Raw genomic sequence first — 15,156 nt, forward strand, 5'->3', positions numbered from 1 at the left:
CAATGTGAACGACAGTTACAAAGTGTGGTTCAAGTTCAGGAAGAATGGTAAATGTGACAACGGATTACAGACACTACAGACAGCAGTGCCACACCTTTTTCCCTTGCGCCTTCAGGTGAACTACAGCCACTGAACAACAAGAACAAAACCGACTCGGGAAACTTGGGCGGAAGTCTCGATCCTATGTATCAATCCGTGGATCCAGGAGTTTAAAGTTCAAATATCCATATTGGTGGACTGAAAAGCCCGCGAAACTCGTCGGTTGTCGACACTATGGAGTTCCTTGATTCTAATCTTCCTGAGTCGTCCATAATGGTGTGTTTTCCTTAGTTTCGGGTCATATTACCGGTCGAAATTCCAGAATTCCAGAAACTCTTTCCTGAAAGCTAAAGGTGCAGGACAGTTGACAGAAAATCATCAGTTTTCTTATGCCTTGGATCTTTTGCGTACTTCTTCAAAACAAAATATGAAAACAGCCATCTTCCTTCTGGAAGGTATCTTGAAGTGCCTTCTGACTTGCTTTAGATTTGTTCAAGTCCACTAGGGACGATGGATTTCGTAGGGACTGTTTATTTTACCTGGCTATTGCACACACAAAACTCCCAGTAAGTGTAAGATTTTCTAATCCAGTGTTCAGGATTATGAACGTGCACTTGAATGCTGTGATAATATCCTGAAAGTGCAACCGCAGAACCATCAAACACAACAGCTCAAGGAGGAAATACACCGACGCGTTCGCAGAGGCAAGTTTAGTGGTTCACGGATTCACAAACTGACACAGGATCGCCCAAATTTCCAGGGTGGTTTTGTTCTTGTCGTTCAGCAGCTGCTGCTTACCTAAAAGACAAGCAAAAGGGGGGGTAGCACTGCTCTTTAGGTTCTCGGCGCGGGTCAGTAGGCTTCCGGCGCCGGGATACGCTTAAAAAAGCGTCTAATAGTGCTTTGAGCTGGGTACGAGATGTAGTGTGGAGGCTATTCCACGCAACAAGTACTCGAAACGAGAAAACTTTTTGCCGTATGAAAGTGTGCACTCTGAGCTTAGAAATCCCTCCATGTCCTTACCGTGTGTCATCTGGATGAACGGTGAAAATCCTTTGTTCAGACGAAGCATAGGTAAAAATTAGGTGTCCTGGGAGGCGACGATATTTCGGAGGAAAGAGGTCAAACATCGCGAGACGCGTTTCATAGTACACGAATTTGAGGCCGACAACCGTTTTCGTAGCAGCTCGTTGGACACGTTCAGTGAGGATTACGTCTCGCGTCCTGAGTAGATAACTTGGTTGGCATATTCGAGAAGCGGTCTGACCTAGGCTCCATGGAGTATTTGGAGGTCCATGCTAGTAATAGGGGGGAAGGTGCGCCAAATGATCCGTAGAACGGCGAATGTCTTCTGAACCAATTTCTCGCAGTGCAGTGAAAAGGACATGTTTGTAGAGAACCAGGTACCCAAATCCTTTTTGGCACCTGTCCTCGTTATATCATCTGGTCCCTTCTCACCTCCCCTTCCCCTCCAAATGACATATGGACGCGCTATTCGTCATTAAGAGGAAGGTACTAGTCCAAGGACCACTGCTTTGTTGCATCTACATCCATTTGGAGGGCACTGGCATTTGAACATCGGGATTTCAAGCCTTCTGGAAGGGGTAAACAGGGACCTGAAAGAATGTCTAGAAGGTCGTTGACGTAGATCGGAAACAGCAGTGGTCTCAAAACGAGCCTTGAGGAACTCTAATGCAAATGGGCGAGATGGCCCAAGTGGTTATAGCGCGAATTTTTTGACCGGAAGGTTTCTGGTTCGAACCCGACCTCTGCCTCTCGACTTCCCTCTGTCTAGGCTTGGGCAGCCCTGGTGCTTACTTCGGGTGGCATGGCAGCAAGGCACCAGAAGGGTGTTACAGCTGAGTGATGTGTTCCAAAACGACCGGCAGTCAGTTATTGATCCGCAACATCAGTGTGATCAGGACGATACCAACCCCTGCACATGCTGTCGCAGCAGCCTCTGGATAGCCAGAGATGTCTAGCCGGAAGCGAGTGGAGAGTGATGAGGTAGGTATCCAAACCGCCGTGCATATATTTTGAATTCTTGTTTCTTATCCACAACGCACATCAACATCAAGCGAGTCCAATGTCAGAGCAAGAGTAGTTTATTCTGCTTGTTTCAAAGTGTGGACATTGAAGTCAGCCAGGTAGACTGAGTTTCGAGGCTTCAATATTGATTTCGAGATAACTGAGAATGTTGGTGCCGGATGACGTGCAGATATTTGCTGCGAAACCGATGCAGGACGAACGGAGTCATCAGTTCTAACTGTTGGGACTAGATGGATAGAGTTAATAATGAGTTTGGAAGAGCAGGAAGGAAAAGCACGTGAAAAGAGAGAAGGGAGGCGTCAGAAGTAGCCTGTTTTCGCTTACTCGCCCTGATGTATGCAGAAAGTGAGGCGACCCGGCTGATGTGGCATGATTTTACCTGTGTTTCTAAATTCATGGTTGTACGCCTTTTGGGATACTATCAGGGAGCGCTCACCTTGACAGGAGGACGATTAGGGTCCTGGACCATAAGGCTGCGGTGTTCGGCGGTAAACGCAAGTGCACTTCACTTTTTGCGGAACAAGTCGCCCAATCTGGAACATCAGAAGACTGTTCACCAGACCTCTAACCACTGACCAACATGGTACGAGAGACTGAGTGTCGCGTGAAAACGCCTTAGGATAGCTCAGTTGGTCGTGGCAATACACAAATCATCACACCTTGTTAGTTTCTAGTCTTTTCGTGACGGGCCGGAGACACTGTCAGACATGCATCATCGCCATCATCATCGACAGCATGGCATCAGTGTTCAACACTGATGCTTCACTGCCGTACAGCCATGATTTATTTGAAAGCCTTATTGTAAAGAAAAGAGTAAAGGTGGACAGGGAAGGGACTTAGTGCTAGCTTGACACAATCATTCCGAGGTGCCTACACCTCCAGGCATTCACTCAGGCAATCTGGACAGAAACTGACAACAAGAACGCCACTGACATCGGTTGGCAGCCATATCTTGTAGTGTCTCCTGTCATGTCAGACATGGTCCGGTCACGCCCTCACTGGTCTCATGTATCCAAGCGATTATCTTCAGTACGTAGTTCTCCTTTCGGTCTTCCAAATTAAAACCCCAGTGACAACCCTCTGCTTGCGCATCAATTTTATCAACTAGCACACCCGGTGTGCAACGATCTACCTCATCCCCCAAATCATCGGCAGACGAAATTGACAGCTATAAACAATGTACAACAAGCACGCAGTTTTTACAGCTGATGATGATGACCGCAAAACATAATTTACCTGACTTCAGAAAACGCTGATTAAGTAGCCTGAAACTTACTTCCTATTTCCGGCTGCTTATAAGATTTAGCTGAGTCACGCGGCCAACAACGGTCTTGCATCAGAGCTATAGCCTTCACTACGTAGTTCTAAATCCTTTCCACACTGGACTAACATAACCTTTTGACGTCAATAAACTGATGGGACCATAACCTCCATCGCGTGGCTCTGTTTCCCTTGTTCCCCTCATTTTCGGTGTACAAAGCAATAAAAGTTGGAATCACTGCATTTCAGTGCAGTTTGTGAGCTGATAAACTGGTTGGCTGACTGACTGTTAAAAGGATTGCTATTTGGCTAAGAAATGTCAGCATTTCTACCTATTATACTTGATTTGCAGTTTAATGATGGATAGTTGGCATCTATGACCATCAGGCTGGTGATCGCCTTCCCGGCTAATTTTCGGAGGGGCAATCGGAGTGGAGATGCTTTGGATGCTCCAAATCCACCTCACGAAATTGAGCCGAACGGAAGGGCATAAGTGAGGAGGACGAGGAATCGCTTAACCCAACAAGATCTAATGGAACAACCAGTCATCATCATCATCAACGACAGCATGACATCAGTGTATCCTACATAGAAATGTGTCGTGCTGAATCGTAGTGTTAGAAAAATGTGAATCAATCAACTCGTATTAGATACTGTACTCATGGTTGTAAGGCTTCCTTAATGCTCCGATTTCATGGGCCGCATTGATTTGGGCATTATTTCATTTCGATGCAAAGCTTACTGTAATATATCGTATTACAAACTGTTGTTTTGGAATGACACTGTACCGTCCTGGTCATGAGTAAACAAGAGAGGAATTTCAAAGCTAAGGTTCTTTCGCCTTTGGTAAAAATCCCAGTGCAGCGCCTAGTATCCTACATAGAAATGTGTCTTGCTGAATCGTAGTGTTAGAAAAATATGAATCAATCAACTCGTATTAGATACTGTACTCATGGTTGTAAGGCTTCCTTAATGCTTCGATTTCGTTCGCCGCATTAATTTGGGCATTATTTCATTTCGATACAAAGCTTACTGTAATATATCGTGTTACAAACTGTTGTTTTGGAGTGACACTGTACCGTCCTGGTCATGAGTAAACAAGAGAAAAATTTCAAATCTAAATTACCGTGGTACCTAAATGTGAATTTGAACCATACTGTGGGTCACCAAGCACCACCGTCGTATCCCTAGCTAGTTGGTGAGGTCAATGCCTTGTCAGTTTTTGCCTTTCCGGAATGGGGGTTTACGCACGTTTGCTNTGACATCGGTTGGCAGCCATATCTTGTAGTGTCTCCAACCAGGCACGGTGAGGATCACGCGGTCCCAACCAGGCAAAGGTTCTTTCGCCTTTGGTAAAAATCCCAGTGCAGCGCCTAGTATCCTACATAGAAATGTGTCTTGCTGAATCGTAGTGTTAGAAAAATATGAATCAATCAACTCGTATTAGATACTGTACTCATGGTTGTAAGGCTTCCTTAATGCTTCGATTTCGTTCGCCGCATTAATTTGGGCATTATTTCATTTCGATACAAAGCTTACTGTAATATATCGTGTTACAAACTGTTGTTTTGGAGTGACACTGTACCGTCCTGGTCATGAGTAAACAAGAGAAAAATTTCAAATCTAAATTACCGTGGTACCTAAATGTGAATTTGAACCATACTGTGGGTCACCAAGCACCACCGTCGTATCCCTAGCTAGTTGGTGAGGTCAATGCCTTGTCAGTTTTTGCCTTTCCGGAATGGGGGTTTACGCACGTTTGCTGGGGTTTCCAGGACTACTGCCATTACGTCTTCGTTGTGATATAAGTATTTTTCCCTCAAGCTCACGCAACTGAAGTCATCGTTACCTTCATGAAACACCGACTGTTACTGCGGACGAATAAAACTGCGAAGGATCCACACGCGAGAGAGAAAACTTCAAAAAGATCAATTTTGGTTGACCTTTTGAAATATTACATATTGGCTGCGGATCTCCCATAGGAGACCACTTTTGGCATACCGAGGTGATCTTGATTGTGTAATGTAATTGTGGACCATACCAGAATTCTTGATGATCCGACTCATCGTCGATGAAAATTTTTCGTACACTAATTTTGTGCATAGTCATTGTCTTACATTATTCGACTTTGCAACGATTCGTCTGCTTAGGCTGAACAAAATTGCTAGTGAGTTAGGCTTTGATGTTTTCTCTTATTTTTTAGATGGCATCACTGGCATAGCGGCCATCAGCGGGGCCGTTTTGGGTGTTGCAGCTCTCACTGCTATCGGACTCGGTATTGGTCTTTCAAAACGCAAGTGAATCGTGTCGTGCATTGCCGGATGGGACAAGCATATGCCTAAAGCCTGTTCATTTTGAGCACTGATCGAAACCCGTGTGGCTGTTGTGCACCTGTCAAAGTTGTATAACACGGACAATTTTGTACACCGAACACAGTGACTTTGCTTATGTATTTTTCATTCGATTTATTTGACTCACTTTCAGCCGACTTTTTTTTAGATTTTAACACCAATTTAGCCATGGCTTTAACGACTTTCCCTGTTACTTTAGATAGGACGACAGTGGTCTATAAGGAAGTGAATCCGTAGCGTGAATGGATGGTAAAAAGGGGTGCTTGCAACTACATCATCATCATCGACAGCATGACAGTGTTCAACACCGATGCTTCACTGCCGTACAACCATGACTTATTTGAAAGCCTTATTGTAAAGAAAAGAATAAAGGTGGACGGGGAAGGGACTTAGTGCTAGCTTAACACAATCATTCCGAGGTGCCTACACCTCCAGACATTCATTCAGGCAATCTGGACAGAAACTGACAACAAGAACGCCACTGACATCGGTTGGCAGCCATATCTTGTAGTGTCTCCAACCAGGCACGGTGAGGATCACGCGGTCCCCATCCTGGAAGGCGAGTAGCACCGACAGCACCTACAGAACAAATGCCAACTGTCCTTCAAGGCTTGGTTTCGCGCAGCCCAAAGTGAAACTACCTAGATTAATCGTCAGACCACAGACAAAGAGGGGCGGAAGCCGATGAATGAGCTGGGTCGCTAAGGCGATAAAAGCTCAGACTCAAGCAGTAAGAGACTTTTAGGATTGATGTTGCTATGCTTGTATAGTCCAAGTGGTCAGTTTTCATGTGTATGTTTATGTTGTTGGTACTGGTGACCTAGAGTTCACAAATCAGAAAGAAGGCTTTTCTTAACTTGACCCCTGCCTCTCGACTTCCCCTGTCTAGACTTGGGCGACATAGCAGTATCACAGCCCTCGTGCTTCCTTCGGATAGCATGGCAGCGTGTCGGAAGGGTTTTACAGCTGAACGACCTATTCCTGAAGTGGTTAACGGTTAGAGGGACGAAATTTAGTGCCATTTGAAGGGATGGTTGTGACCAGTTGGAAACATTTCATAAAGAGACGGGGTTTGGAACCGAACGCTTGCGTTGCTACTACGAATAGAAATACTAATAGCCTAGCACCGAACGGACCATCAGGACATATTCATTCTGGTTAGGTGATAGCCAATCGAACTGCCTACGGCCTCAGAGGTTTACGACTACATATGTTCTCCTAAGCCCCACCGAGCTTCTGATCTGGATGACCTCTCACGTTGTTCAAAGATGGGGATGAAGTCCTCAGTCAGCGCTTGTCTGATCTGTTTGCTTGCATTTGAGCAAATGAGTCTGCCCCAGACAAGTGGGGAGAGTTAGTGATAGTGCCCATTTTCAAGAAAGGGGCTCGTAGTGAGTGTGGCAACCATAGGAGATCAGCTTGATACCGGTCGTAACGAGACTGTTATCGTCAATTGTGCTTCTTCATCTTACGGTGGCTCGTGAGGCACTGAGCAGCCAGCGTGATTCCGGCCTGGTAGGGGTTGCGTTGACCAAATCCTCAAACTTCGTCAGGTACTAGAACAACGTCATACGTACAAGCGACCCACAATTCTAGTGTTCCTAGGTTTCCAAGGCGCATTTGACCTGGTTGACCGGTATGTTCTGCTTGACACGCTTGCCCACCAAGGAATACCGCGGAAGTTCGTGNCAAGGAATGCCGCGGAAGTTCGTGAACATAATCTCTTTGTATTCCCAGACTTCCGGACGTGTGAGAGTAAACGGCGAGCTCTCCAACAGCTTCTCTACACAAAGCGGTGTCCGTCAGGGATACCCACTCTCCCCATTCCTGTTTAATTTTGTTATCGATGAAAACCTGACACGAACGCTGGAAAGTCTCCAAACCCCGGTGTTCCAATAGCCCGTGACGAAAACCTTGTTTATCTGGAATATGCAGACGACATCGTTCTCATGTTCGAAGAGGAGGAGAAGGCGCAAGTATTCTTGGGTGAACTGACCAAAGTCATCCCGTTTTTTGGTATGCACTTTGCACCTACAATGTGTAAGGTCATGCTCGTGCACCTGCAGTCACTGAGCACGCTACTTACAATCCAGGGAGGGATAGCGGATGTTTTGGAGCGTTCTACGTATCTTGGATGTTGTGTTAGTTCTGACTAGTGTGACAGGTGAGGTGAATGCACGAATCTGCAAGGCTGGGGCTGCGTTTGCTAATTTGAGACACCTGTGGCGTCAGGGTGGCGCATCCCTGAATCTCAGGACACGTGTGTATCAAGCTACAGTGTGGGCTGTTTTGTTGTATGGCTGTGAGACTTGGCCTGTTCGGGCAGCGGAACTGAGACATCTTCAGGTGTTCGACAATCGTCTCAGAATCATAGCTCGTGTGGGTTGGAGTCGGCGTATCCGTAAAGAGGTTGTTAGGAAGCGACTTTTCGCTCGCGCAACGAGTGCTTCCATTGAAGAATGTGTCCAACTCCAGAAACTGCGCTGGTTGGGACATACGTTGCGTATGCCGAACCACCGTTTGCCGAAGAGAGTGCTGTTTTCCATGCCCAACTCAGTGGTGTAAGCAGAGAGCTGGCCAACTCCTGGCTTGGCAGAGGGTTATGAAGGAGATTACGTTACTCGCCGTCCAGAATGGGAACCGGGTGATCCTCACTGTGCCTGGCTGGATATGCTGCAAGATATAACTGCAAACCGATGTCAGTGGCGATCTTGTCAGTTTCTATCCAGATTGCCCGAATGAGTGTTTTGAAGCGTGGACACCTCGAACTGATTGTAGTAAGCCATCACTAAGTCCCTTCCTCGTCCACCTTTATTCTTTTCTTCACAATAAGGATTCAAAATAAATCATGATTGTACGGCAGTGAAGTATAGGTGTTGAACACTTATGGCACGCTGTCGATGATGATAACCAATAGATCAATATTATCTTCATGCCGTACTCGTGCAGACTTCTAAATATCAAGCTTCGACTTCATCAAGTGTGCCTTGGGTCAGAAAATGCACACCAAGTCATTGCAGACCAATTGAACTAAAAGCTCATTCGGGAAGATACTGACTCAAGACCAGAATAAGACCTCAACAAGGCAGATTCTTCCGTTTGGTCTTATCTAAGGTGATGGTAGGCATTTGTTCATTTTGAGGAAGAAACTTCGTTGGTTTGGGGTGGGCAACATGACTTTTTGAGAGGACAGATGTACACTGTTAAGCAAAGGCGATCCGTAAGGAAAAACTAGGGGAAGCGCAATCTGTGGTTGTATGTCTCGATACTTCTATAGGGGAGATGGCAAGCGTTTCTTGTAGGAGCTTGTGGTGTACGACTTTGAACAAATTTAGGCATTCTTTTTAAAATCGAGTAACTTTTTCATTGAAGTGTCAGCCTTTCACCAAATGAACTCGAATAACGGAACTCCAGTGGCTTGTAGGCCTGGGTGGGTATTGAGTTAGTGTTTGTAGGTTGGGTTTTATGAATAAAGGCAATGTAAATCGACTTGCCAATCAAATGCAATCCCGCACTGTAGGCTGCAGATTGTGCGTCATAAACAGAACACTCGATCCTGTGACGAAGGGTTCAGTTGTATGTATGTTTCATTCCTATCGCCATACCCGAAGCGTGGATCGAACTGATTGTAGTAAGCCATCACTAAGTCCCTTCCTCGTCCACCTTTATTCTTTTCTTCACAATAAGGATTCAAAATAAATCATGATTGTACGGCAGTGAAGTATAGGTGTTGAACACTTATGGCACGCTGTCGATGATGATAACCAATAGATCAATATTATCTTCATGCCGTACTCGTGCAGACTTCTAAATATCAAGCTTCGACTTCATCAAGTGTGCCTTGGGTCAGAAAATGCACACCAAGTCATTGCAGACCAATTGAACTAAAAGCTCATTCGGGAAGATACTGACTCAAGACCAGAATAAGACCTCAACAAGGCAGATTCTTCCGTTTGGTCTTATCTAAGGTGATGGTAGGCATTTGTTCATTTTGAGGAAGAAACTTCGTTGGTTTGGGGTGGGCAACATGACTTTTTGAGAGGACAGATGTACACTGTTAAGCAAAGGCGATCCGTAAGGAAAAACTAGGGGAAGCGCAATCTGTGGTTGTATGTCTCGATACTTCTATAGGGGAGATGGCAAGCGTTTCTTGTAGGAGCTTGTGGTGTACGACTTTGAACAAATTTAGGCATTCTTTTTAAAATCGAGTAACTTTTTCATTGAAGTGTCAGCCTTTCACCAAATGAACTCGAATAACGGAACTCCAGTGGCTTGTAGGCCTGGGTGGGTATTGAGTTAGTGTTTGTAGGTTGGGTTTTATGAATAAAGGCAATGTAAATCGACTTGCCAATCAAATGCAATCCCGCACTGTAGGCTGCAGATTGTGCGTCATAAACAGAACACTCGATCCTGTGACGAAGGGTTCAGTTGTATGTATGTTTCATTCCTATCGCCATACCCGAGAGATGCTCCGGGTGGTGGCGTGCGTAGGCTGTGTGCTTCCAGGCGAGCCAGTCGAATTAATTCACATGCTTTCATAAAGGAAACTACTCACGAGGTTGCTGGAACTCTTCGACAGCCCACGACCGGTTTCGCCCTTCTTGGGGCTCATCAGGTAGGCACACTTCCAGAGTTTCCGTCAACCTTATGTTTTACTTGAACCCACATGCCTGTTTACCTGAACACTTGCATCACTCTGGTTAAGGATGGAATCACCCTCAGAACGGCCTTTGTCCTCCTACGATATCTGTAGTTTTAAGCGATCCGTTTGTCCACAAACTATGGCTCGTTGGTCAAGGTGTGAAATTACTAACCGGAAGGTCGGTAGTTTGACCACAACTCTGGCATCTCGACTACCCTTGTCTGGGCTTGAGTAGCCTGGTGGTATCTCTGCTCGTGCTTCTTTCTTGTGGTATGGCAGCTAGGTACCGAAGCGTGTAGCAGCCGAACAATTATTCTTTACTTCAGGAATGGAGTTTACGAATGGTGTACGCCGAACTTATACGAGCCGGAGGCCTGCTCGCTACCAGCAGAAGTTAAAAATATTGTGGTATTGGGCCACCACCATCTTCGAAGAATTTCTAGAAATCGGTGTAACACTAGATTAGCAATGTCAATGTATGTACGTGTTTTTCCAGCTAAAGAGTTCATACCCAATAGACGGGCTGATTGTTTCCCATTAGTTTCGCTTCTTTGGTTATGTTTACCAAGTTTGTGTTGAGGGAGGTCAACCAAAGATCTGGCGAAGAGTTGAAGAGATTGATGTGAATACTGAAGAATGTTTAGATACCACGGTTCAATCATTCTCCTGGATGGCCTGGCTGAAGGTAATGCCGACTCTTCACTGGCTCACGGGACTCTTCAGAAATATTCTTGCCTCTAAAAACGCCCCAAAAAATATCCCTATCATCAAGAAGCTCAGGTAAAACCTCCATCCATCCTTCTAGGACCGATGCTGAAAGCCTGGTTCAACAGACTAGGACCAACCCAGGATTTTTATCTGCAAAGACCTCGCCACTGACCATGGCGCATGAGCAGCTACAATTCGAGACATCCATGAAGCCACCACATTCCGCCAAAGTCAAGTAAAATGAATGGCACCAGCTAGGAGGAAGGCACACCAGCTTGACAAAAGGCAGTGTACGTTACGGTGCTGTTGGTGCTTGCCACTCTCAAAGATCAGTTCAGGACAATCTTCGATGCGCTTAACTGAGGATATTACAAGACAGCTCCCACTGATGTCAGTGGCATTCGTTAAACCATTTCCCAATCAAACTGCCGGAGTGTATGTTGGGAGGTGTTGGCACCTTTAATGGTAGCATTAGACACATTTTCCTCCTCCGTTTCTTTATCCTTTTCATTATAGGGCTTTATTCGAATAAAATGATGTAGTTGTACTTTAGGGATTCGTTTCCCAAGTCTTTGTTGAGTGGGTTACTGCTTTTGGTAATTCTCGTTTATGAGTCAGAAACCAACAGTGAAGGCTGAGGGGGTCAGCTCACAAATCTCTAACATTTTGGCGGCAGTCCCATAGGAAAGCGTTGCCTGCCCACCATTTGTAACCGACGGACCGTTTTGGAAGTACTCATTAAACCACACTCAGTAACCCACTCATAGAGCAGAAGCAGTCCAAATAGGTGTGTTGATAGGGTTTTAATCACGTTCTTAACGCTGTTTGGGATGCGACTGTTTGCTAGGGGAAAAATAGACGACCAAAATTAATCCTTTGACGGTGGTGATTTGTGTTGGTGACTAAAATAGACCACTTGACTGGGAACAATACGCCAGTAACATAGGTGAATGGCATGAGCGGGAATGTGGTATGTATTATGCTGACTAACATCCTTAAGTTGCCTGGTTTAGTTGCGAGTCAGAAAGCAAACCAGAAGAGCGGAGAATCCCTATTAAGCAATTAACTAAGTATGTGTCCCAGACTAGTTAAGAACGGAGGCAGAAATAACGAACTTGGTGCCAACTTACTTTGGGAGCGTGTAGTCAACACCTGGTGTCAATGCTGTATGAACTCACCCTGAGCCCTGAACAGTAGACGAATAGATATTTGTCCTGATATGGCCGCCCCTTTCTCTCACTGGTTGTCTCATTAGAAACATAACACCAGGCCGGCGAGGTGGAGTATTGATTACAAGCAACTCTGTTGTCACCTCTGGGTTGATGCTTATAGACTGCTGCTTGGACTACTTTGCCATGCAGTTTGAAATAAAATGCTGACTGCAGCGCAGGCGACATCTTAAATTTATTTTTGACTCAGGGCCATGCGATCGTATCGAATTTACCCACCGCCTTCCAAATTGAGTGTCTATGATGAAAGAGCATAACTTGGGTAGGTTACTGTTTTGGTGGGCAGTCGACAATAAACAGTAGGCCCTAGTCACTACTGGCGAGCAGGTGACAACCAAATTAAGTGTCAGCTGTTAGCACACAGGGCTTCTCGATTGACCGCCACTTTAGTGTTTAACTGCTGAAGGCATCTGTAACTTTCATAAATCTCTTGTTTGGGCCGAACTTCGGTTCAGTGCTGTCAACCTTTGGTTGCTTTTGTGTTATTGCCATGAAGTCTCCGAAAATTTTCTTACAGGTAATAGTTTCAAGCTACTCACTGGAGGTTGGTGCAGAGGTTATTTGGGATACCTAGATCGGTGTATGTTCCAGCCAGCTAGCGCTCTGCAGTTTGTTTTGGTCATTCGGAAGCAAGCCATTGAGCTGCAAGTTTGCAGTTTAATGAATGTTACTGGTCTAAGGCGAATTAGTAGGGGAATTAAGTGGTGTCCTAGTCTTCTAAGAATATGATCTACACGTGTAGAGACGGTGGATGACCCTCTGAGGCCACGCAGTATTTTAGTTGGAGAAGGAGGTTAATGTTGAGTGCATCCTCTTCGAAGATCGCTTGAATATGTTTCATATGCACCCAGTCATGCTTTTAGCTGAGTATGGTCCTTGTTCTGCAACTGGGTTGCATTATGAATAAAAATCAGTAGTTTATTTTTTGGGTGTGGTTGTGTTGGAGTCAGCGTAATTCTGTCAGATCCATCAGTTAAATTATTACCTCTCGGTGCAGCTCTAGTAAGTTTACTTCTTTGGTCTGAGAAAACGTTTTGATGGATCTCACAGTATCCGTAACACCCATGATTTGGCACAATTTAGCTTGTTTAACCCACCTGACTGTCTGCTAACCAAAACTGGAGACCGGGATTTTTGGTTCCGATGGCACACGAGTTTTTACTTGCGGTCAAATTACACCAGTCCTTAGGCTTAATGACGCCAACAGTCTCCTTCACATAGTTCATTTAAATATTTAGCTTGTTAATATTTACTAGATGTGCAAAAAGGGCAATGAATCCGTCCTAGGTAGCTTCATTTGAGCACCAGTTTTGGTGGTTGCTGATAAATCGTGGTGGATGCGGTGATCATATATTCTGCCTAGCATTCACTTCAACGATTTGGACATCATTTCTTGTTTTACGACAATAGACAGCCTCTTCCTGAGAACAGGGCGGATGAAATCTCCGTTGATCGTGTCTCCATCAAAGTCTTATAGTGTTCACTGACTTTGTTAACCATTAAATCTGTTGACAGGTCACTACTCAGCCTATTGCGGAAGTTTGTCATGGCATGTATGTACCAGCTTACTCATCCAGATGAGCTTAAAACTCTGCAGAAGCAATGGTTGAAAAGCAGATCGCATCTCATCCTAATCATTTACCGTTTCTATTGGTGTCACAATGATGCGAATACCAAAAGTTCTCAATGATTCCTCTAAAGCAACACGTTTCTGAATTGGGATTAACAGAAGGATTTTCTGGTTTTTAAATTTTTAGAAAATCCACTGCCAGCCCTCCAGATTGTTGGCGTTCACCTTGCATCGACAAAGTGCAGAGACATGCTTCAAGCCATACAGGCCCCTAACATAAAGCTTACAGTTCATGCAGAGATATTGAAATTAGTGGGGCATTCGAATAATATTTGAACTTCATTAGTCCAAACAGCGGTGTGGTGGGAAAAATGAAAACACTTTTCGAAAGTCTGCCAACTACTGGGGCAAAACGGCATGTCCTTTGTACGTTTAAGCCAGGCCTGTGGAGATGGGGAAGGGGGCGAACAAAGGGACATTCCTTCAATTTTTTGACAGTCTGAATCTCAAAACAACTTTTTGAGTTTGCTAACTTTAGCGGCTTTTCAAATAAACTCAAGAGACGAGTTTCTGGTTGCAACACAAGTAACTTCGAGAATTTATCCCGTGGAATCATTTACAGTGTCTCAGTCATGGTTTACACCTACCAAACCGCCGTTTGCCGAGAGAACCAGGATTCCACAAACTAATCCAAAATGTTGAGACGGAAAAAAGATTTAGTAAAAGTCTGAGGACGCTGTTTGTTAGACGAACATTCCGAAGTGTGCTCCCAGTGGTCATCTGTTTGACAGGTCCTTTTATTGCGTATTTGATGATGTTTCAAAGCTTACCGGAACTTTCAGTCAGGATAGGCTCCATTAGAGACCGTTATTTAAGAACGTTTCCAGAAGCCAGCAAAGTGCTTAGCCCAGTCTTGTCAAAACTGACGCGTACTTAGAACAACAGGTTGCGAAATTTATGCATTTGAGACGTTTTGTAAAAGAGGCTGTTATTTTCAAAGCGAAGTGAGCGTTCGCGGCAAAAAAGACAGTGATCGTGTTTTCAGTTTAAGAAGACTTCATGCCGATGTGTGGATGAAATTATATCGCGCCTTCATGGGGTCATGTCTGGAACAGTGCATGCACAATTAGTCATTTGTAAGTACCGGTGTTCCTGCGTTATGGTCTCTCATGACCAGACATTTGGCTTTGAATAAACTTATTTGTAAACAAAACAGGATAAAATGAGATAGCTTACCTGAGACATATGAAGTTAAGAACAAAACTAATGAAGTCTGAGGATTGCTGGGCTGAAATTAGTTGGTAAATG

At 44.9% G+C, this 15,156-nt stretch overlaps 1 protein-coding gene across 1 annotated transcript; it reads left to right on the forward strand.

The window, feature by feature from the left end:
• Positions 1-273: 273 nt before the first annotated feature.
• Positions 274-1,271, forward strand: T265_01911 (hypothetical protein; the record flags this gene model as incomplete). The annotated part of the gene is made up of 5 exons (XM_009166037.1): positions 274-315; positions 362-494; positions 526-605; positions 638-733; positions 1,125-1,271. 5 exons carry the CDS (start codon positions 274-276, stop codon positions 1,269-1,271), a joined length of 498 nt encoding a protein of 165 aa, XP_009164301.1.
• Positions 1,272-15,156: the final 13,885 nt, after the last annotated feature.

This window comes from Opisthorchis viverrini (assembly GCF_000715545.1).
Source record: "Opisthorchis viverrini unplaced genomic scaffold opera_v5_21, whole genome shotgun sequence".
Taxonomy (NCBI): Eukaryota; Metazoa; Platyhelminthes; class Trematoda; order Opisthorchiida; family Opisthorchiidae; genus Opisthorchis; species Opisthorchis viverrini.